This window comes from Phaseolus vulgaris, chromosome 8 (assembly GCF_051622355.1).
Source record: "Phaseolus vulgaris cultivar YP4 chromosome 8, ASM5162235v1, whole genome shotgun sequence".
Taxonomy (NCBI): Eukaryota; Viridiplantae; Streptophyta; class Magnoliopsida; order Fabales; family Fabaceae; genus Phaseolus; species Phaseolus vulgaris.
This window is the reverse complement of record NC_143505.1, coordinates 5538210-5562468: the sequence shown is the minus strand read 5'-3', so window position 1 is coordinate 5562468 and position 24259 is coordinate 5538210. Positions and strand designations below refer to the sequence as shown.

General features: G+C 32.1%; 2 protein-coding genes across 4 annotated transcripts; one reads left to right on the top strand and one right to left on the bottom strand.

Annotated features, from left to right (window-relative positions):
- The first annotated feature begins 2163 nt into the window (after nucleotides 1-2163).
- Nucleotides 2164-15177, top strand: LOC137823759 (RIC1-like guanyl-nucleotide exchange factor). Of its 3 annotated transcripts, XM_068629018.1 has the most exons (23): nucleotides 2164-2580; nucleotides 3003-3110; nucleotides 3224-3372; nucleotides 4038-4119; nucleotides 4247-4662; nucleotides 5245-5677; nucleotides 5757-5980; nucleotides 6229-6424; nucleotides 6568-6713; nucleotides 6948-7122; nucleotides 7261-7314; nucleotides 7755-7934; nucleotides 9906-10018; nucleotides 10772-10951; nucleotides 11078-11135; nucleotides 11509-11568; nucleotides 11663-11704; nucleotides 11805-11932; nucleotides 12023-12158; nucleotides 12249-12326; nucleotides 13241-13357; nucleotides 14483-14545; nucleotides 14643-15177. In XM_068629018.1, exons 1-23 carry the CDS (start codon nucleotides 2434-2436, stop codon nucleotides 14727-14729), a joined length of 3372 nt encoding a protein of 1123 aa, XP_068485119.1. In that variant the 5' UTR covers nucleotides 2164-2433; the 3' UTR covers nucleotides 14730-15177. The 3 variants fall into 3 exon arrangements, 2 of the variants coding, with proteins under 2 accessions (XP_068485119.1, XP_090149613.1); XR_016514588.1 differs by lacking the exons at nucleotides 11805-11932; nucleotides 12023-12158; nucleotides 12249-12326; ... (1 more) ...; nucleotides 14483-14545; nucleotides 14643-15177 and having other exon boundaries at nucleotides 6578-6713; XM_090293487.1 differs by lacking the exons at nucleotides 9906-10018; nucleotides 10772-10951; nucleotides 11078-11135; ... (6 more) ...; nucleotides 14483-14545; nucleotides 14643-15177 and having other exon boundaries at nucleotides 7248-7314; nucleotides 7755-7893.
- A 2690-nt stretch (nucleotides 15178-17867) lies between these two features.
- Nucleotides 17868-22469, bottom strand: LOC137825585 (ferric reduction oxidase 2). Its single transcript, XM_068631286.2, has 8 exons — nucleotides 22243-22469; nucleotides 22024-22126; nucleotides 21706-21900; nucleotides 21241-21475; nucleotides 19884-20202; nucleotides 19203-19449; nucleotides 18401-19101; nucleotides 17868-18124 (listed from the first exon to the last, which is right to left on the bottom strand). Exons 1-8 carry the CDS (start codon nucleotides 22433-22435, stop codon nucleotides 17985-17987), a joined length of 2133 nt encoding a protein of 710 aa, XP_068487387.1. The 5' UTR covers nucleotides 22436-22469; the 3' UTR covers nucleotides 17868-17984.
- Nucleotides 22470-24259: the final 1790 nt, after the last annotated feature.

The window sequence follows — 24259 nt, the reverse complement described above, 5'->3', positions numbered from 1 at the left end:
AAAAAACATGTTCTCGAAAGTTTGTTAATGTAGTTAATCGCTCCGAAAATTTTATTTTAGAAATTTTGCTCCCAAAATCTTCCTATTTTAAAACGGGTTCCAAATTTATTTCATGAATTCAAAAAGAGTGTGTTCTGAAAAATGTCCACAAGAGATGATCTAGAAGTGACTTTAAGAAAAGGAAAAACAGTTATTTTGGAAAAGCTAATTTTCCAGCGGCAAATAGAAGAGTTGTCGACGAAGGAGAAGGGTGCATCGAAGAAGACAGTGTTGGTGGGTTGTGATATACATTGTTCATCAGAGAAGAATGTGAGTTTTCGTGAAACTGGTGAATTTTGAATTTGTATATCCAAAAGTGTTTTATCTAATCCGAATAGGGAAATTCGAAGATTTTCTAAGTGGTGTTGTCTGGAAGTTTAAAGAAGAATTGATTGCTTTCGGATTTGGATATCCGTAATTGTTTCATATATGAAAATAAAAAACGCAATGGTGTTCCGAATGCATAAATCTAAAAGTCAGTGCGTATGCTTTTTTTCATTTGATATTTTTTTTTGAAAATAAAGATGAAAAGAGAATTTTTGGGTTTTAAATTTTATGTTGGATGGATATTAAAATTGATATGGTGCAGGGAGAAAGAACCTTTCTGAGGAGCTTCAGGTCCAAAAATAGGATTTGTAGGAAGTAAAAGTCTAAAACTAAATTGTTTCTTCCTGCACCTCCAAATGTTATTATCTCACTTCCATAAATAAATTTTTGTATTCCAAAAACGTTCTTATGTAATATTTCAGATTACATAATATAAGTTATTTTTTTTTTGAATTTGTAATTAGCTTTCGGATTATGTAATCTATAAGTCTTTTTGAGATGCATGATTAGTTTTTTGGATTACATAATTCGGAAGGCTTTTCTAATATGAGATTTATTTTTGAATTTTAATCTGAAAGTCTTTTTTTAAATGTGTTTCCAAATTACATATTCCGGAAGCTACTCTCAAATCCAGACTTTCGGATTATTTTAAAAATATATTTTGGATTACATAATCCGTAAGCTATTTCCAAATCCAAAATTAGCTTCCGGATGATGTAGTACGAAATATATATATATATATATATATATATATATATATATATATATATATATATATATATATATATATATATATCGATGAGGTGACAGATAAAATGTTCACATTTTATATGGAGGTGGCACAAGAACATATGGAGGTGCAGGAAGAAGCAGTCCTAAAGCTAAAATTGGGTGAAGCCCATTAACAAAAAATAACATACACATTCATCAGCCCCAAGTCAATAAAATAAAAGCTTTTGCATTTGCACTCCATAATTACTTTTCGTACCTTCCTTTACAATGAAATGAATAAAATCTTTAAAAAAATTTACACTTTCCTAAAATTTTATCCAGAATTTATAATTTTCTTTAAATTACACATTCCACAAATAGAAAAAAATTGATTTCGAAATGGGAAATCTAAATAATTTCCATAGATAAAGAAAAAACAATCTTTTAATTTTATTAAAATAAAAAAAAAACTCTCTCATAAAGTTATGTTTATATGAAACAAAAATATACCCTACACACATAAAAATATCTAATAATATATAATAATATTTCATACTTTTATTTATATATAAGCAAAATATATTTTATGCATTAAAATATCTAACAAAATCTATTAATATATAATAATATCTAAGACTTTTATTTATATATAAGCAACCATTTAATCGTAAATTATCTTTTATAAGTGATCTTAATTAGTTAATAGTCCAATAATTTATAAAATAATATAATTTTTATTTATACTTACACTTTAAGTTTTTATTTTAATCTTTATATATACTATTTTTAATATTTTATAAAATTAAACAAAAAAATACGTATAAAATTAGAAAATAAAATTATACATGAAAAGACTATAGGTGGTAAATTTTAAGAATAGGAATTAAAAGGTAAAATTCTACAAATATAAAAATTTATGATAAATTAAAACAACTTAATCACGTATTAAAATTAAAATCATACATACATATATACATATATATATATATATATATATTTGAATTGTATGGCAATGTAAATTAATAGAAAATATTTATTACGTGGCATATAGATTGATGTATAGAGATGAATTGTTATTAATTTATTATTTATGAGTATTACTATGCATACAATTTTCTGTGAGAAAAACGATATTCTAATTTAATTTTCAGTGTGTTGTTGGGGTGGCCTTGTAGTTGAACTTGGTTGTTGTTGTTCCAATCGCAAATCCGAATCGTGGATCAAAGCTGAACAATTAGCGTCCTTAGGAAATGCTCATGATCTCGGTTTTGCAGTTCCTCATATCGCTCTGCTTATTCTAGATCCGTCACAGATTGTAACAATCACAACCAAATCTGAGAAGACAAGAGGAAAAACATGTATATGGCATATGGGTGGCCTCAGGTCATCCTTCTCGAGCAAGGACTGTGTGCATCTGCACACAAGATTGTGTACCTCAAAGTCATCAATCGCACGTTGCTCGTTGTCTCCCCCACTCACTTTGAACTTTGGAGCACTTCCCAGGTACATGGATCCGTGTTTTACCGGTTGTGTGGTTGGGTTCTGTATAAATTCTTTTGTTTTTTGAGAGAATTGATATGGGTTTTCCTGGAGGTGGGATTCTTAAATGTGGGTGTTTGAATCAATGTGTGTGTGTTGTTTTTGTGTGTGGACTGGTTTTCATTAATGCGAGTTTATTGGGAATTTGTGATTATACTCAATTGTGTTAATATTTTTTTTTTTTTGGGAAAAAATGTTAACTGGGTTTTGATGGAGGTGAGTTTCTGAAATGTGGGTAATTGAAGTTAAGTATAATGGGTATATATTTATTTTTAAATTTTAGGATGAAAGATGAAGTGGGTTTCATGGGATATATGGGGATGATTGCTGTAATGTGGTATAAAGAGTTTGGGCTTAACAGTGTTTATGATTTTTTGTTGGTTCAGCATAGAGTGAGATTGGGGAAGTACAAGAGAGATTCAGATTCATTGCAGAGGGAAGGAGAAAACTTGCAGGCCGTGTGGAGCCCTGATGCCAAATTAATTGCTATTCTTGTAAGTTTGCTAGTCTTTTGATATATGATTAATGAATGACCAACTTTACTTTCTAAGTATAAATCATCCAGTCATATTCATCTTCCTTATGCTTCTATATTTTCCATCTGCAGACATCTAGCTTCTTTCTTCATATTTTCAAAGTCCAGTTCTCGGATAAAAGAATACACACTGGTGGGAGACATCCACCTGCTTTGTGCCTTGCTATCATTTCTCTTCTGCTTACAGAGCAAGTTCCTTTTGCAGTAAAGGATTTGTCTGTGTAAGTTTCCTTCTCGTTTTGATTTTATAATTTTCTTCATCTATATGAAATGAATTAGTTTGATTGAACAAAAGTATTAGACTCCTACTGGTATGGATTGTGGAATGTGAATTGAATAGAGTTTTTTTTAGTAATTAAAAATTGTATATCGTCCATTTTACAAAACCAACAAAACGTATGTTTATTAGTTTGTGATAGTTGAAATTGAGTGTAATGTCTTCCTGATAGATAGGAAATGAAGAGAGAAGTAAAGAGTATAGGTATTTGTAAATAAAAAGTAGAAGGAGTATTGTATTAGCTCTGAAGAATATGCCTCTTGTAAAAGTCTGTATCCATTTGATTGTGTAAGGGCCAATGCTTTACAAAGTAACTATTGGTATCAACGGTATGTGTCATATTATGGGTTATTAATTATTATCACAATTGGGTGTCTACACGATCTCTTTTTAACCCACTGGCCATACCAAGTTATAAACTTCTAATTCCTCAATGTTTCCTACACGATCTCTTTTTAACCCACTGGCCATACCAAGTTATAAACTTCTAATTCCTCAATGTTTCCTAGAAAGTGTCAACTTTCTGTGCTTCACTCTGTATCATAGTTTAAATCTGAAGCCATTTGCAGTGTGATTTTGATACTTCTTTTTATTCTACTGTTTTGCCAGGAGCAATATTGTCTGTGATAACAAACATATGTTACTCGGACTTTCTGATGGAACTTTATACAGCATGTCTTGGAAAGGGGAGGTAATTTAAAATACTCGACTAAACAATTTTGGACATTGTATGATCATTGATATCCAGCAATATTCAGCCATGTAATACAATAATTTTTTTTAACAATATTACTATGATTTTTTGATCTCCTGAACAGTTCTTTGGGGCTTTTGAATTTGATCCACAACCCACTGCTAGCTTTGACAGTTCTCAACTGCCACCTACACTAGAGAATGGTCTTTCTCCTAAAACTCAACCGAAGTCTGTTATGTTCAACCATGTTATTCCTAAAAAGTCTGAAATCAATCAACTTGAACTTTGCCTTCCATTGAGGTTGCTATTTGTCTTGTATTCTGATGGGCAACTTGTCTCATGTTCTGTGAGTAAAAAAGGCCTAAAGCAAGTTGACTGTATCAAAGCAGAAAAGAGGTTGTCTGGTGGGGATGCTGTCTGTGCCTCAGTAGCTCTAGAGCAGCAAATTCTTGCTGTTGGTACTAAAAGAGGAACAGTGGAGTTGTATGATTTGGCAGAATCAGTATCACTTATACGTGCAGTCTCTTTGTATGACTGGGGGTAAGTTTTGTTTATTATACATCTAAGGAATCAGTATCAGATTGAAACCTTCATGATATACTTTTCCAAGCTTGACACACAAGTTCTCTCAAAGATTATGAATAAATACCCGGTCTAATGTTGTGTTATGTATCCTTGATGTTAATGCTATCTCATTTTTATTACTTTTTTTTTATGTTTTGAAAGTATATAGTCACAGTTAACATTATTGGAAAGATCAGCAATGACCATAGTTATCCAAAACCAGTCATTATAAAATTACATTTCTTTGCTGTCTATTGAATGCATGCAATTTCAGAGTGTAAGAAGACATATGACTATAGTTATCTCTATCTTACAGTATATTGGGACTTGTGTTGAATGTCATTTACAGATAAGGCTCCTCTAAAATGAGCTTATCTATAAATTGCACAAATAAGGATGTATCCACCATTGAATTTGAGTGGGTAAGATCATGATATACTTTTTTAAGATCAAGTGTGGATACACTCTTGTGCACTTTAGATACAAACTCACTCTAGAGAGTATTTTCCTTTTATTTAGATGGAGTTTGGTTTGATGGCTTGAAATATTAAATTGCAGATATTCAATGGATGACACTGGTCCTGTTAGTTGCATTGCTTGGACACCCGATAATTCCGCTTTTGCAGTCGGGTGGAAGTTAAGAGGGCTTACAGTTTGGTCCGTTTCTGGTTGTCGCTTGATGTCAACTGTCCGACAAATAGGCTTAAGTTCCATGTCTTCCCCAATTGCTAAATCAAACCATGATTGTAAGTATGAATCATTGATGGGTGGTACCTCACTGATGCAGTGGGATGAATATGGATATAGACTTTATGCTATTGAGGAGGGGTGTTCCGAGAGAATTCTATCGTTCTCATTTGGGAAATGCTGTCTTAGCAGAGGTGTTTCAGGCACTACATATATCCGTCAAGTGATTTATGGAGAAGACCGTCTACTCATTGTGCAGTCAGAAGAGACGGATGAACTTAAAATGCTACATCTTAAGCTTCCAGTTACGTGTTTGATTGTCAAATTGTGAACATGTAATTTGCTGTATGGAAATCCCTTCTAAAGTTGAAAAGCTTGTGCAGGTTTCTTATATTTCCCAAAACTGGCCTGTTCAACATGTGGCAGCCAGCCAGGATGGGATGTACTTAGCTATTGCTGGTCTTCATGGTTTGATATTGTATGACATACGACTGAAAAGATGGAGAGTATTTGGAGATGTTACTCAAGAGCAAAAGATTCAGTGTAAAGGCTTGTTATGGCTGGGCAAAATTGTTGTTGTCTGCAACTATGTTGATTCATCCAACACGTGAGATACTCTTGTCACTTAACATGTTACATGTTGTTGATGCTTCACAAATTTTAGTGCTAGTCAAAATATCTTTCATAATCAAGTGGTGTTGAGCAATGTACATGTATGAAAAAGCCTAATTCTAGTAGATGTCCACACACAAGAAAAGAAATAGGTCTCATTTAAATTATGTCTTTTTGTAGCATTATGCAACACCATTTTGTTCTAAATCCACTGTCTCTTGTGTCTCCTCATTTTATCTTCAGGTATGAATTGCTCTTTTACCCAAGATATCACCTTGATCAAAGTTCATTACTCTGTCGAAAACCGTTGCTTGCTAAACCAATGGTGATGGATGTGTACCAAGATCATATGCTGCTTACTTATAGACCATTTGATGTCCACATATTCCATGTGAAATTATTTGGTGAATTATCTCCTTCAGGAAGTCCAGATTTACAGGTAAATGCATACTTTCAAATAGTTCTTCTACTTTTTTTGGCCTCAAGTAAGACTATTGCTTGTTATGCCCTTTTTATTTATTTAAGTTTTCTTCTATAAATCCTGCATTGTTATACATTTTTAAGTGATAACATGACAAACAGCTTTCTGCAGTACGAGAACTTTCAATTATGACTGCCAAGAGCCATCCTGCTGCGATGCGATTCATTCCTGATCAACTTCCAAGAGAATCTATTTCAAACAATTACAGTTCAGTTTCATCAGATTCATTAACAAGAGAGCCAGCTAGGTATATGTTCTTGTGAACAGCCTTACTTACTTTCTCCAATTTGGTTCGCTATTTCTCTAATTTTGTTGCTGTCCTTAGTGCTATTTTTCTCTAACTAATAATTCATCTTGAGAAATTTTTTTTCCTTATTGTTTTGTGCTAAGAAAAATTAACTAGGATGGAAGCATCCAATGCAGGAGGAGGTGGGCTTATATTTTCACATTACATTCCTCATGAAAGTGTTTTTTGTTCTAGATGTTTGATATTGAGGGCAAACGGGGAGCTTTCACTTCTTGATCTGGATGATGGACGGGAGAGAAATCTTACTGATTCGGTCGAACTGTTTTGGGTCACCTGTGGCCAGTCTGAGGATAAAACAAATTTGATTGAAGAAGTTTCATGGTTAGATTATGGTCATCGGGGAATGCAGGTAAACTGTTAAGATCTTTCCTATTCGCTGTATGTACTTCCCTAAATTTGACTAGGTTTTTAACTCTTGATTCACCCTGTGGTGTATTTCCTTTTTACTCTGTCTGATAATTTTTTACATGGAAGTTTACTGTTGCAGGTTTGGTATCCATCTCCAGGTGCTAATCCTTTTAAGCAGGAAGATTTCTTACAGGTATAGATTAACCGGAAAGGATGTTTACAACCTTGTAGGCTGCGTTGAACATACTGCATTACCTCATATTCATTTATTCAAAATTTTCTTCCCTTAACATTTGACATTGTATTCATCCTTTCAGATTTTTTTGTTTATATTGTATTATAATTATGAAGAAATCACATGCAATTGAAGGTCCACGTAGTTTGTGTATGTGATTGGCTTCATATTATAATACTCTGGTTTCACTCTAAATGAAGAACTACACATCATATCTGACTTCTTATCTTCTTTACTCTGTTTCCTTTATTGAGTAATTTCTGCATTGTCTTACAATTTATCTGGTAGATAATAGATCTTGTAAAGAAAAAACAATTTATTCTATTTGAAACAAATAACTTCAGTCATTCCTTCATTCTGAAATCAGTTAATTTTCTGATATTTGCCACAATTTTTAGTTGGACCCAGAGCTGGAGTTTGATCGTGAAGTTTACCCTTTGGGTCTTCTTCCAAATGCTGGTGTAGTTGTTGGTGTTTCCCAGAGAATGTCATTTTCATCAAGTGCTGAATTTCCATGTTTTGAACCATCTCCTCAAGCACAAACAATACTTCACTGCTTACTCCGCCATCTTCTTCAGGTACTGCATTGAGTTAAATTGAAGATTGTTATAATTTCTTGAGCTCTTGGTTCATATTCTATTTTTGGGTTTTTTTGGTCTCTTGGTTGCCTTTTTCATTCAATACTTTAAAGGATTTTTTTTAGTATGGCATGCATTCACTATATGAACCAATAAATATCATCTCTGCAATCAAAATCAGGATTTTACCTTAAATCTAGAGGTGGGTAAAAATCATTGTTAAACTATAATAAATAGAGAGGTATTAGTTGAACCTGTGTGTTTACGAGACAAGGCATGTGCTTTATTTATATTGAGAAAATGGAATCAATATAATATGACCAGACTTCATGCAATAAAAACAGGAAACTGAATGCATTGGTTTAAAATTATTGAAAGAAGAATACTTTGTTTTAGCAGAAACAAAGAAGCTTGATAATCTTTTAACATTCTTCTTCTTCCCAGGGTTATATTATATTCCATTTTTATTAAAACAGCATTTTGAGAACCTAGAATGGTTTCAAGATTATCTCTACCCATGGTAAACTTAGATAAGGTTTTTAGAAGATATTCTACTTTATTTTCTAAACCTTTGCAGTTTTCACAGGTTTTAATGGAAGCATGCAAACACATTAATTCAAGAGTAACTAATTCTGTTTTAGCATTATGCAGCTCTTTTTCTAAAGACTTAACCTTAGGTTCAAGAAGATTATTGGCACTTCTTAGCTTATTACATATGACAACAAGTCTATTAGCTTTATCATGCGTTTCCTTAAATGCAATTAATAATTGATCATAGCTTTTAGAATCAGTTGAACAATTACTTACTGAATCGCAGCTTGATTCTTCATTGTTGACCATAAAGCAAAGGTTAAACACCAAAATAATAGAACTTTCATCAGAAATGGTGGTTGCAGCTTTGTTCAGACGGAGGGAGAATAATGGTGGTTAGGTTCAGGGTTTGATTTAGCAGCAGCAACAACAACAACAACTTTGATGTTAGGGTTTGCAGTCATGCAGAGACAAGCTTCAAACAGTATAGAACCAAATCTAGGGCCACTAACTTTAAAACTGGGTCAACAGATTACACTGGGTCAAAAACCTTTCAAATGGATCAGATTATGAAGTCGAAAAAAATCACTTGATTTTTCCAATTTTATGAATTGAGTTCCAATTTCCTTCAGATTTTATATTGCCTGTGACTTCATAAGCAATTTGAATCTTTCAGAGGGATTATGATCATAAATTAAGGCAACTTTATGATTTGAATTCTGATTGACGATCATGTATATTCCCACCCTGGGGTCACATACGAATATTAAATTAAAAGAAATGGAGTCAAAGGTATATTTTTACTAGGTATCATATGAACAGTGTAATGAACATAAGTATCTAAGAAAGCAATAGAGAAAATTGCAATTTTCATTATTGATGTTGGTCTTTGAGAAGTTTGATAAGAGTTTCAATTTTTTACTTTCAGAGGCACTATATATAAAGTAGAATTGGTCTTTAATCTTGTTGAATTTGTCATAGTCTTTGTTCATATTTGCCATAATTTGTGATCCATTGCTTTGAAACATGCAAAGAGTTTGATAAGAAAATAATTCAGAACTATCACAGAGGATGTGTGAATTGTCAAACAGATTTTGTCCTGTTTTTGTTCTAGATGGAACATATATGTCTTTTATATTTCTTATAAGGATTGCTTATTCTCTGAGTTTCTACTCTTCTTATTTCTCACCTCTATTGTATAAGAAAAATAGATTAAATAAGATTTAAGAACTGTCACATTCACATATTCAAAGAGTTTTGGGAGCCTGCAATTCTCTGGTTAAAGTTGCGGGGTTGTTGCTTTTATTTTTTATGATTTTTTTTGAGCCATGTTAGACCCTTTATTTTAACTTATCATTTCTCTCTTAATAAAAAACTCCTGTTCTATAGAGAAAAGGAATAGTTGTCTGATTATTTCCTGTTTATTTATGTTTCTTCTAGAGGGACAAAATTGAGGAAGCTTTAAGGCTGGCAGAGCTATCAGCCGAGAAGCCTCATTTTTCACATTGTCTAGAGTGGCTTCTTTTTACAGTATTTGAAGCAGATATATCCAGGTACTTCAATCTTGAAATGTTAATACTCTAAAAATGTGACAGAACCAATCAACACTAAGTAAGTGGCATACTATGTATAATTACACTTTTAAAAACACTTTTCAAGAAGTAAATTTCATCAATGCAATTATTGAATCATGAGATATTATTCTTGTGATCATGTAAATCAAAATTTTAGATATTTTGGCATTTGTAGATGTGTACTGTAATCTGATAATAGCTATTTGCTTGTATTTTAGATTTGATATTGTATATAAAATATCATATAGTTTTTAAATAATATGGAATTTTGTTAGACTTGATTTATACGTTAAATATAATAGTTACAATGTAAAAGTTTATATTTTTGTAAATATTTCATCATGTGTTCTGGCTGCTGATTTTAGTGCCTTAAAGGTGCCATTCACCTTTAACAGCCTTCATAAAAACAGAGTTTAATTCACTGGTTGGATCAATATTTTGGTTTTCTTCAAACTGAAAACTTGTCTAGAAGTTATAAACCCCAAACACTTTGAAATTTACCTGCTGAAGCCTTCATTTATAAATCAGCAGGACTTACATCTCATGATCCGATCATTCCTGTAATCTGAAATATGATATTAATTTGAGCTGAGGAAGTTTGGTGGTGTAGTTGGCTGTAGTTTCTCTGCGTTTTCCTTTGCTTAAGCATGGATGCAGTGATTTCTTGGTGTAAAACTTAGTTGCCTTATGGTTTTTGTGTTGGCTGTTTAATTGTCACGCCAATTATTCCAGGCCAAATGTGAACAAGAACCAGATCTCAGTTGTTAAACCTGTTAAAAGCTCCCTTTTAGAGAAGACCTGTGACCTGATCAGGAATTTTCCAGAGTACCTTGATGTTGTTGTAAGTGTTGCAAGAAAAACCGATGGTCGTCATTGGGCAGATTTATTTGCTGCTGCTGGAAGATCAACTGAGTATGCCCTTCAAGCATCTATGCTTTTCATTTTAATTTCAACTTTGATTACTATGTGAAATTTTGTTGTAAATGTTTTTTCATTGTATATTTTGGATGTCTAATTCTTTTGGGGGTTTCTGTATAGATTGTTTGAGGAATGCTTTCAAGGTAGATGGTACCGCACTGCAGCATGCTATATACTTGTAAGACTTACTTGCCTTTCTTAATAGGTCCCTTTATCTGTAGGAATGCTAATATTTTATCATTCTGTGCTTGCTTTCTTATAATAAGATTTGTTTGATTCAATTTTAAATCATAATTAGTTTGTTCTTTTATTCATGCCAAGGTTTCTCCTTTCTGAAAGAATTGGTTTATGAATTGAATGTTGCATTAGGAATGACAATTCTGACATTTATTAGGTTTTAAATTTTCTGAGCGGTTAGACTATTCTCTCACATGGTGCACTGTTACTTTAAAAAATATAACATAGGATTTTTTTTTCTGGTATTATTGTAGTATTAAGTATATTTTAGACTTGCTTAGTTAAATTTAATAAATTTCATATGAATATAACAGGTCATTGCCAAACTGGAAGGTCCTGCTGTCAGTCAGTACTGTGCTTTACGATTATTACAGGTTTGGGATTTGATTGCTTAAGTTGTTTTTTTTTTTTCTGTTTGATTTAATGAACTTTAGTTACATCAATAATGTGATTATCAAACTTTTACAGGCAACACTTGATGAATCACTGTATGAGCTTGCTGGGGAGCTGGTATTATTTTGAAATGCTATTGGACTGTTCATTTTTGCTGGTCAAGTAATAAATCTTGTATAAGTTCCGTTTTGTTAACTATTCTGTTTTGGGTTCTAAGGTGCGGTTCTTGCTAAGATCTGGTCGGGAGCATGACCAAGCATCTGCTGATTCAGATAAACTGTCTCCAAGATTTTTAGGCTATTTTCTTTTTCGTTCTAGTGAGAGGAAGCAATCATTAGATAAAAGGTTCATGTAAACTTTAGTCAATTATGTTTTTTTGGTTGCTCCAGCATCAAAGTTGCCAACCATACTAACTAGTAATTATCTATGGAGCAGCTCCTCATTCAAAGAACAAAGTGCCCATGTTACCTCTGTTAAGAATATTTTAGAAAATCATGCTAGTTACCTGATGGCTGGGAAAGAGCTCTCCAAGCTGGTTGCATTTGTAAAAGGCACTCAGTTTGGTTTAGTGGTAAGATCTTGCTGATTGATTTTTCTAATCCCTAAGATAACTTTCTTTCTACTTTTAAGTGTTTAAATTGTTCAATGGCACCAATTGTAGGAGTATTTACAACGCGAAAGAGAAGGAAGTGCTCGGTTGGAGAATTTCGCTTCTGGGCTTGAACTAATAAGCCAAAAGGTTTTGGATTTTAACATTTCCATTTCATTGGTTTTTACATCACCTTTTCTCTTTTCAACCTCTCTTCCTATAGTTGTTATAGGATGCGTGAAATCTTTCATACTTGGTGTACCTTTTCTTCTTTTTTATTTACTCAAGCCTTAGTTCTATTCTCTAATAAGACTACAAACTGTTTCCGTGGCCTGGTATATTTTGGTACAAGGTTTGTGGTTTAGATATGAGCTTGTTAGATAGGTTTGTTATGCTAACTTAATGAAATTGGTCAATTATGCTCTAAAGGAGGTCTTGTGATATTGGAGAATTCTTTATCCTCTTGTTTTATTTTCCTTCTTTTCTCTCTTTGGTAAATTTTCTTTTTCTATGGAGAACGTTATGATATCAAGGGAAGATGGAAGTGGTTCTTGGCTATGTGTAACATTGTGAATTTTGAAATTTCTCACATTTATAGGAAGAGAAATAGATGTGTTGACTGATAGACTTGCTAATTTGGGGGTTGACTAAGATTGAGTTCATGTGGCTGGATGTTATTCCTTTAAGTTTTTATTTTTTTAGAAATAGGTTTGGTGTGCTGGAATATAGATTTTCTTGATTCATGAATTTTGATTAGGTCCCCCATGATTTTTTTTTTGTCTTGCTGTTTCTTTTTCTCTTTTATATACATATCCTTGGGAGAGTGGGTGATTGGTAAGATATGAGATGCCAATCTAGTTGGGATGTCATATTGTCATAGTGATGCTTTCTTCAGTGATACCTTAATAAAAAAAATAACCAAGTAAAGGGGGTTACTGATTTCTGAAGCCAATTTTTAATACGCTATAAAATCTATGATCATTTGGCATGAACTTGTATAGATCTGTCCTGATATTTTATGTAGTTTTTTTTCTCCATTATTGAACATTATTTTTTGGTATCAGTTTCAAATGGGAACATTACAGAGCCGCTTGGATGCTGATTTTCTCCTGGCACATATGTGCTCTGTGAAGTTTAAGGAATGGATAGTTGTCCTGGCTACTCTCTTAAGACGTTCCGAGGTATGTTTGACTTTTGTCTGTACAGGACAGCAAGATCTGAAATTATGCTGACATGAATTCATCAAAACTAATGTTGAAATTATAAGCCAAAAAAAGAAGAGAGAGATTTGGCTAGTTTAATAGAATGGGTTATGAACTATTGAACGTAGTTGGGATGGGTACCCGAATTTTTCCATTGGAACTTGTTTGGTGGGAGGAATTGTTTCTGAATGTAAGACAATCAGGCCCTTAAGTATACTCTTTTTTTCTGGGTGGGGCCTTTATGACTCATCGTCATGCATGTCTGAATTAGCTAATATGACTTTTTTTCCATCTTTTCCATCGTAGGTACTACCCCAACCTTTTTTCTAATACATTCCTAATCCCATTTTGTCCAGAATGTTCACTCATTCAGGGCAACATTTGTCATCTCTTACATAGAGTTTATTTTCTTGTTAACTTTACATTGTTTAACATTTATTTAGTTCCATATGAATTTTAGCCCTTATGATTGTGGTAAAATTTTCCTTCGAGCTTGAGTGTTACCTTTTTGTCATATAGCCCTTGAAGCACTCTATTTCATATACCCTGCTTGAACCTATGGTTTACATCTCCATCTGTTTCTCTATCGATCTATATGATGAATTCAAAATACGTCAGTTGTGACTTGTGTAAAGCATGTCCAAGTTAATATGGCTCTTTTTCCTGTCTTATCTCTTTCTTTTGACATAATTGTAGTGTGACAAGGTCCCTCAGTATGACATGCTTTATAAGTTAATGGGCAAACCAAAGAGAAAACCGTACTCTTTAGTTTGTGTGTGTGTGTATCCTTAGTAACAACTACCGCATAAACTTATTACCCATTTAGTTGTTTGACAGAAAGAAAAAGATAGTGGCTTATTGATCCATTTGAGTAAGAAACGAGGGAATGTGCATCCGGATTTTTTTGGGGTAACTGCCTACACATACAAGTGAAACTTATTTTTAGATTGTCTTGCCGGGAACATGTTTCATATGCCAATTTTGTATTTTTTTTTCTTTTAAAGAGATTGCCAAATGTATCTAAGGGAGATATTACGTGGATCTTTTTCCATTTTAGAAAGGGTTCAATTTTGTTGACCAGTGTATTCTTTTGAGATTTTTTAGGTTCTTTTTGACTTGTTCAGTCATGATGTTCGGTTGTGGAAAACGTACAGCACCACTATGGAGGTATATCTATTTGTTGTAGGTTATTGTCTTGGCATCATGACATGTACGCTTGAATGAACTAAATATGATGTTCCTATCTGTTTCCTTTGCACAACAGTCACACCCAGCATTTACAGAATATCAAGATTTGCTGGCAGACCTGGAAGAGAGACTTTCATCAGTTCCAAATGTAGAACGAAACTAAAAGTGAATATAGATTTTACGTCAGGACTGTGGTACACATCTGATTCCTGCTTAAAGAAATCTGATTAGCTACATATCAATCTCATTGATCATGTCACACGTAAGGACTGTGCATCCTTTCCTTTGGATATGATTGTGGGGACCAGAATACCAAGTTATTCCCTGGTTTACCATGTTCTTGGCAACAAATTATTTTATGGTGTTAATCCAATGAATCCAGAATAGTACATGTAGATAGAGGTTAGAAGTATCTGTAGGGAGGCTTGTGCATGTTTGAGGATTTCATTATTCTTTTCACTTTTGATCGCATTTTGTAACATGTGTTTTTGTAAAAGCATAAACAGATCTCGCTGTATATATTAGTTATATGCCGTTGATCAGCCTAACATTCGAAGTAGAATTTATGCACTTGTTCTTCTCCCATAATTGAGCTTATCGTTGAATTGTTACTTTCTGTTCTATGGTTCTAGAGTTAAAGATGTGCCAATATTTGACTTGCTTTTATTTTATACATTGCATTGTTTCATATAAACATATTTTATTGATATATACACTCTTGCTTTAACATCATGTGGAGTGTAGTCAACTGAACAAAACTGTGTAAAATGCATGTGTGGTTCCAAGTCACTAAAAATATTTTTCCGAATTTCAATATTAAAATGTGAGTTCCAATGCATGAATTGAGGTTGAAAGATTTGTTGCTTCCAGAGTAAAACAGTACATTTGAATCTGATCTCAACTTTGATCCAAACATTTGCTGAGTTCTTGCTTAGGACAATGATAGTTTCCCTCATTTATTGACTTATGTAGTGCCAAAGAAGAAAAAACAAAGTAAAAAAGTGACCATGATAATTTCTCTCATTAATTTTTCAAATTTGGTATATTCCATGCTGCGGCTAATGGTTGCAAAAAGTCTCCATGCACTCTAAAACCTGCGAACAATTAAAGACCAAAAAGAATGAAACTCATTTTATTCTTCTTGGAAAACCTACACTAGATTTGAAGATGATTTTTCTCTCCATAAAATCATTTTTTTAATGTTCCAGCAGGCCATTCCATGATATCATTTTCTCTCCAGAATAATGAATTTCATATAGTTTTTTCCTTTTTTTCATTAAATGTAATTAGTTTAAAAATTATTAAAAAAATGTAATATTTTTTATGAAAAGGTTGATCTGCTAAAGCATCACTGCAGAAACTTAATACCTCAACAAAATTGATACATCAAATTTTTCATAAATGAAAAACAAAGGTACATAGCAACTAGGAGTGGATTAGGGCAAAACTCAGGGGGGAGGAAAATCATTCCTGTTTCTGATAAAGCCACAATTAATAAAACTAGGAATCTAATTTCACCCAGCATAGTTATGTTTATGAACTAAGCCATAACTAGCAAGTTTGTCAACAAAATAAAATGTTCTTAAAACAAGTACAGTGTAAAAAACATCAAAGAATAATATCTTGACTATATTTTCTAGAAGCTTCTAGCATTTTCTAAAATAAGAGGTTAAGTGTAGTAAACTAATTTCAACTACTGATAATTAAAGCTGGTTCATGCATCTAACTATCTTATTATTACACAAGATAAAGATGTTATTAAAACTTAATTAAATTCCTTATATGTGGATTTGTTTGGCCAACCCATGTTTATGGTCACTTATTAGTTTGTTATGTCAAATTCTTCCTACCGAACATTTTTAATCAAAAACCCATTTCAGATAAAAAAAAATCTGCAATACAAAAAATTTGTTCTGGAAACATATTCTGAAAAAAGGATCCAGAATGTACTTATATATTTAACCATTTTTAAGGGCATTTTCGTCTTTTTCTCCTGGAATTGGGTATCTTATTAATTGAAGACTCCATTGTATTTAGTCAAATTGAAGACTTTCCATAAATATAATCATGGCACCACTGTATTAAACATCACCACACTAGTTTTTATTTTATTTTAATGTATAACTATGTATTAATAACAACATGCATAAAAGCATAAATCATTTTTTATTAAATTAAATAATGAGCTTGGTTAAACCCGACTCTTATATATCTCTATTTTTTTTATGCTCAATTAACTAATAAAAACTCACCTACTACTTATTGAATATAAAACTATTCTATAATGTTATGTAGTGATTATTTTCTTGAAAAAAAATACATGTTGTGTAGGGGTGATAGAGTAAATGAGACCCACCAGTCCACTGCTTAATTTGGTGGGTGAATAGATATTTTCAATTATTCTTCCCTTAAAATTTAAATGAAAAAAATAGTTTAAAAAATAAAAATATTTGTATTATATTTGAATGATGTAAATATATAATAGATTTTATATTTAAATAATTAACACTCACAAATTTAAGTTCTAATTATTAATTATAATGAAATAATTTAATATGTAAAAGTAATAATTTAATCTATTCATTATAGACATTTATTAATCAATTAAAAATTTAAATGATGAAAAGTGATATTATATTAAATAAAAAACAACTTTTTTTAAAAAAGTTAGCACAGAATTTTAGTCTGTTTACCTCGTTTTGGCAAAATAAACCGAACTGTCTTACAACCTTTATTGCTACGTAATTTACTTTATAACAAAATTTAAGACAAAAAGTTATTTGTTTATGAACAAAGAAAAAAAAATACATATATATAGTAATCACAAGATTATAAAATAGAAATTAATTTTATAACTAAAAAATAATTAGTTAGTAAGTGATTAAATTAAAGATCATTTAAAAAATTTTAATTTTTAAATTAGTTTTTATTATTGTTAAATGATTTCTAAATTAGTATCTAATTGACTACCACTTTAGAAACATAATAAAAATTGATTTAAATTTTTTTTTAGTTTTTAAAATAATATCTAATTTAGTTATTATATCAATTAATTATTTTTTGTTATTAAAATTAATTTTTTTTTCATGATTTTCTAGTGAAGATAATATATAAATTGAGGAAGAAAAAAAATTATTTATGAAAATTGAAATGTTATTTGCTTGGAGTCAACATGTTGGTGAGCAGCAGTAGGAGATGGTCCTTCACCAAACCTTTTCATTCTCTTTTTATCCATTAATTACATTTTTAACTGAGAATTTATTTGCTTTTCTTTATAATAAATTTCTTAGAAGCAATGATTAGGACCTAACTATTTGTATAATTAAACCAACAAAAAGGCAAAATTGTTGGCTGAGACCAGTGCTTCTACCAGTAACTAGATGCACATTTTACAAGTTCTAGAGAAGTCCCACTAAAATTACCAGTTAAAGCTATAAGACTCAAAGTGCAGATTTTGAGCTAAACCAGATGAGCAAATGGCTGCAACCTCCTGCCTCATCTTCTTGGGTCCCGAAACAAAAACTCCCACTCTTCTCCCTTCAACTTCCATTAGCATTTCTGGAAAATGAGAACAAGAATAAAACATTCAAACTTCATGTTATTCATCATTCGCTCAGATTTGCCTTTAGTTCTTGCATTTTAAAAATGATAGTTAAGTATGGTCTTTTTGTTTATGAAATGTGGTCAATTTTGTTCTTAATCAATCCAGTATGTTTTAGAAAAAGGAAGATCAAATCCACTGTTTTTAAAATGTGTGAATGAAAACAATTTCTGACTAATTTTTTAGAGTTCTAAAACGCATTTTTTACCCTTGAAGTGGGGTAAATGACTTACTTCTCAGATCAGGTCTTACACCAAAATGCACTTTTGTAGCTTGAACAAGGGATTGGTGTGGTTGGCTTTCCAGTTCTTTATCCCCTCCATTCAACTCTGGGGGTTCTGTTGATGATGACCCTTCTAACTTCTGCATCTGCTTTGCTTCTTTATCGTTGTGTTTCTTGTTCCAAAGAACAGTCACACTAGCAGCCATTGTTATGGACACACATACTGCTAACACGCTGAGGAATGACCCCAAAGCTTGTGAAAACATTTTATTAGAATTATGGTCTACAGGGAAAATGATGTATCGTGTAATGATCCCAATTAGGATGAGGAAAATAATGAAGGAGGATGAGATTATAGCACAAAGCCAAAGCCAACTGTTAGGACCTAAAATAGCAGATATGGGTGCATCTGTTGCCTTGGGCTTGAACCTTATATGTTCAAGGTGAATTTGACTTTCCAATATATGCTCCTCCTTTCTTGTGATGTAGACCTCAATTTGTAGTTTCATGTTAGAAATATCAAAGGGGGTGCCAGAATTTGGAAGGATCAGGTCCAGCATTGAGAGATAGGAAGAGTTCTTGAATGCACAAATTAGGATCACTTTTGGGGTTCTACGTCTGAATGCTGTGTTCAAGTACATTAGCTCCCTGATGATGGAGATAAAAGGGGTGATTCCACTCCCTCCACTAACCATCACAAGAGTGTCATACCTAGTTATATGAGGAAATCAAAACATTTTCAGATATGAATTAGCTACAAGTGAGGGATGCAAATTGCATGTAAATTTGCTTTTGGTTCAGTAGATGCAGACCTTAGATAATTGGTTGATGCAGGTCCATATGGACCTTCAACAGAGACACTGAGATGATCAACTGCTGCAGAAGGGGTTGCAAGCATCTGGTAGAGCTTCTGGGACCAAGTTCCTTCACCTTTAATGACAACACTCAGCACTTTTGGCTCCAAATTACTATTAGAAGTAATGGTAAATGGATGCCACTGTAGCTTGGATATGCTTGGTATATTTATGAACATGATACTTGTGGGACTATAACTCAAACCTGCTAAAATCCAAAACACATGTCACATCTGAAAAAAAATCAAATCATGAATAATAAAGCACTCTCAAGAGCTATATGCAGAAGACTTTTAGTCTTATTCTGTGGTTTCATCTGATTAAAATTTTTATTTTGTTTTGATATCTTGCCAATGTTTCTGTTAATGTCAATTCTGATTCATACAATACAATGACACTTAATTAACATCAACTTGGTTTATAAGAAACTTTTTACATAATCACACAAATTAATAAAAATAATTAATTCAGTTGGATTTTTAAAATAATATTATCAATGTATACACGTTGTTTTTTCAACTTATTAATGACAAATACACATTCATAATATACAATAAAATAAATAAATAAAACTACAAAATGTAAAAATATCATCAAATATTTGCTCTAGAGTTTATAGTAGTGTTGTATTAATTATACCATGGGTCTTGGAGAAGTTGAGTTGTAGAGTTTGACAAGGCAAAAGACGAGCAGAAATCAAACGAACTTGGTGTCTTGATTGCAGAAACCTTAGGTAGCGATCAACTAAGAAGAGGTAGAAAGCAGGGAGCATAGTGCATGCATAGGCGAAGCCAACGTGAAAGATGAAGAAGAGAATGTAGAGGTAGTGAGTGTAGAAGAAGAGCTCAAAAGCTTTACGCCTAATACGAGGGATGGTTGCAATCCACATCAACAAACCAGCAACCAGAGCTACCTCTCCACCTACATTTGATATCCCTGTTCTTTTCCATTCCAACATCTGCTTCATACCTCCAACATAAAATACAATCATATTCCCAAACAAACAACATCAAATATATGTCAAACTATGATTTAGTTTCCATATTGCTACTGTCATTTTTTTACAGTCAACTAAAGTCATGGTTTCTAAGATTAAGAAGTGTACTTTAAGCCTAATTTAACCTTATAATACTTATGAATGGTGTGATAGTAGCCTAATAGCAAGTGATGCGATAGGTCTAACAAAAATATTTGTTAAGACAAACTTTAATATCATATTAAGAAGTGAACTTTAAGTCTAACCGAACATTATAAAATTATGGTTTCTAAGATTAAGAAGTCTACGTTAAGTCTAATTCAACCTTATAATACTTATGGATGATACGATAGTGGTTTAATACAGGTGACACGATAGGTTTAACAAAAACACTCGTCAAGGTAGATTTTAATATCATATTAAGAAGTGGACTTTAAGCTGAATATTATAAAACGAGTTTATAAGGAATGAGTTTATAAGGTGAGCTTTAGATTGAGTTGTATGTAGTTGATGTGTGTGACCTCTTTTTTACAAAATTTAATTAATGTATTATTAATTAAATAAGAGTTTTACATTGTTATTACCTGAGCTATTTTCTCTTAACAGCTATTGTGGTTTGATTTATAGGAAGAAAGTGTGAACATCAACATTTATATTCCTTGAGTGTTGTTGAGTGAGAGTGAGTCCTCGTTTCAATGTTATTTTCAGTGTATTCCCTATTCCCTCTTTATCTTCTTCACGTTCCCTAGAAAATAAATTGTTGTCTCGGTTTATTGCATTGATGCACTACTTTTTAGATTTTTCACATGAATACATTAAATTTTCTGGTGATAGTAATAATTTATTATTGCAGCAACTTCCACAGTTTTACTGCTATTATTCAGTGAAGAGAGCATTAAATATATTTCGCATTTTAAAATTTATAAATATTTTTATTTAACATTTACTTTGTGAAATGCTGACATTTCGAAAGGCACCAAAAGAAAGAGAATATATAGTAGTAAGGATATGAAGATGAACCTTTGAAAGTTGATGAGTAACTGCCCAATAGACGATGAAAATAATACCATGAGCAGTGAAAAGGGTCATGGCAATGTGTCCTAGCCAAATATGGTATTTGATGCAGCTCTCTGGTGTGAGTCCAAGCAGTGGTAGCACTGATGAACTACGAACAACTGGGAAAAACAAGAAGGCCAAACATATGTTCCCAACCAAACCCAACTTCACACCTGCACTAGCTAGTCTCTTCTGCCAGCTGCAAAAAATTAATATAAAATCCTCCACCATCACCACCACCAAGCCTTTTTCATGAATATTAAGAACAAGATAGTTTAGTACTGGTATACTAATCAATTTCTAATTGAATTTTTTAATAATGTGTATAAGAAGTGGTTATAACAATTTGTTAATGACAGTTTAAAGGACATGTTTTGCAACCAAGTACCGAGTTGTTGAAATCTAAGTGGTTGATAAGAATGTTCTTACACTTCTACACCGTGTTCTGCTGCTGATTTGTGGGTGATTTTGGCAAAGCCATTGTGCAGATAGATTGATAAGGACCAAACGAGGAGAAGAATGAACATAGAGAAGAAGGCCAGTTCTGTGCCAGAAACTATGCCAAGAGGGCCTCTCACAAACACCAAACGCTTCCATATGGATACCTCGTCTTTCTTTCCATAACTGATGAACCAAATTAACAAAGCCAATTATTCAGAACTAGTTTTTAACAAAATAAAACACTTGGGAGAACAAATATGATAAGAAGATCGAAATGGGGGTTTCAAGAATAAGAAAATATTGGACCTTTCCGCGTTGGAACCGTTTCCTTTTTTGGCTATGTGGATGTAGACACATCCCAAAGCAGCTATCAACAGGATTGGAGAAGTGTAAACCAGAAGCCTTGCACCTGCAAAAGAAGGTCATAAATTGGAATTTGGATATCTAATACAAAAAACTAAATGCATGTAAACATGAAGTGAATTTGCTCATATATATATATATATAGTTGAATCAGAAAGAGACCTTGTTTACCAAAACCAGAATTAGTCTTTGCTTGAAGGCGATGCTTCCATTTTTGCTGGTAAGTGTTTGTGGGAGTCATTATCCATACGAAAATCCAACCCACAAACACAACCAGCACCAACCACCTTATTGCAGATTGAGCCCTGCCATATTTTTCTTGAGAAAGTAACTTTTTCTGCACTTCTACATCCATGGTTTCTCTTTCAGTTGTCTTCTTCTGCCTTATACTCAGAAAACTCAAGAGAAAACCATATAAATCTCTCTCTATATATATAAATGTATGTATATATATATATATATATATATATATATATATATATGTATGTATATATCTGAGTTGCACTTACTTACGTCTGGTGGTGAAAACTAAAGCCATTGATATTGAGGATTATTGGATGCTGAGTCAAAGTAGGAAATGATCAAAGATAATTTGGGATCACTTGGAACTGAAAATTTTGCGGTTAATAACTAAAAAGAACACACCTCATAGGCTTGTGTCTGAAACAAGTTCATGTTGCTCTGCGCGTGTTTCAAGTGGGTAAGCGTGTGTGAAATTTTGGTGTGCACAAGAAAGAACAGAAGCAATTTGAAAGAACTGTTTTACATTGTATGAAAAAAAACTGTTAACTTTTTATACTATTTTAAAAGTTCTATTTCAAATAATTTGCAATTAAATAATAAATCTACAGTAATTGGCATGCTCTTCACATTCTCTTTGGAATTGTAAAGGAAAATATTTAGTGAAAGGTTGAAAGAAAACAAGACAGTGATCCTATATAGCACCTGTTTGTTTATGGAAAAAAAATGGATGTAATGTTTTTGTTGTGTTGTTGTAGTTGAGTGTTTATTGTTAGTTAGGTTTTGATGCAGTTATGTGAGTGGTTGATGGAGTAACTTCATTTGTTTTTTCATTATTATTAGAGTGTTTTATATGATTGGAAAATTGGTTTTAAAGGAGACTTGTACAGTGAGTTTTAAGGTTAGAACACTAGATTTTGGAAAGTTTTTAGAATATGGATTGTTTCATAATTGTTCTATATTTGTTTGTTTATAATTTGGCTTAAGATGGGATGTTTTTAGAGTATTAAGAGCAGTGAAAAGCATGTTTGATAAAATATTAGGAATTAATAAAATATTATAGCATCTGAGATAATGAAGCATTTAAATGGAAGAAATGCAGAAAATGTATTTGGAAACGGTGGAATGAATGGAACATTAAATGTGTTCGCAGCGTTTTCTTGATCTCCACACTACTTTAACCATTATTCAACACCAAACTTCGCCTCTGTATCCGCATTTTTTATGTATTCATTTATATTGTATTTATATTTAATATTAAAATTAAAATAAGAAAAATGTTACTTTTCAGACATTTATATTAACAATATAAATTTATAATACATTATGAATAAAAAATGACATTATTATCATCATTATATGTAAAATCATTATATCTTGATATCAATTGGCTTAACCAATGCGAATGATTGATCATCCTTATAATTGATCATCCTTATTCAGTAAGGTGTGTTACTTAGTGCTGCCTCGTTATTGTTTAATCTTTCAAATGTCAAGTTAAATGAAGGAATAAATAAAACTATATAAAAAAAAATTAAAAATAATAGTTATGAAAAGTTAAATGTTTATATAACATTTTTGTTACCTGCATTATTGATTGATCGAGCCAAATGTCGAATTGATTTCAATCTTCTTTCTCTATAACTTCTGCTTCGTGTAGATAGTTCATTTGTCATTTGTTCCATGATCATTCTTCGTTTTATGTTTGCAATATTTAGCTTCAAGTTTGGTTTTGTCGTTCTACTCTTCATCTGTATTTATATTTTCGATTTTGTTGTGTAATGTATTAAAATGTAGAAAACTAATAAACATTAGAAAAATTATTTAAAAACTTCTAAAATATAAATCAAAACTAAAAACAAAACAAATTATAAAAACACGGTTGCAAACCAAGAATCACTAATGCAATGCAAACATACATACAGCAGCAAGAAAAAAA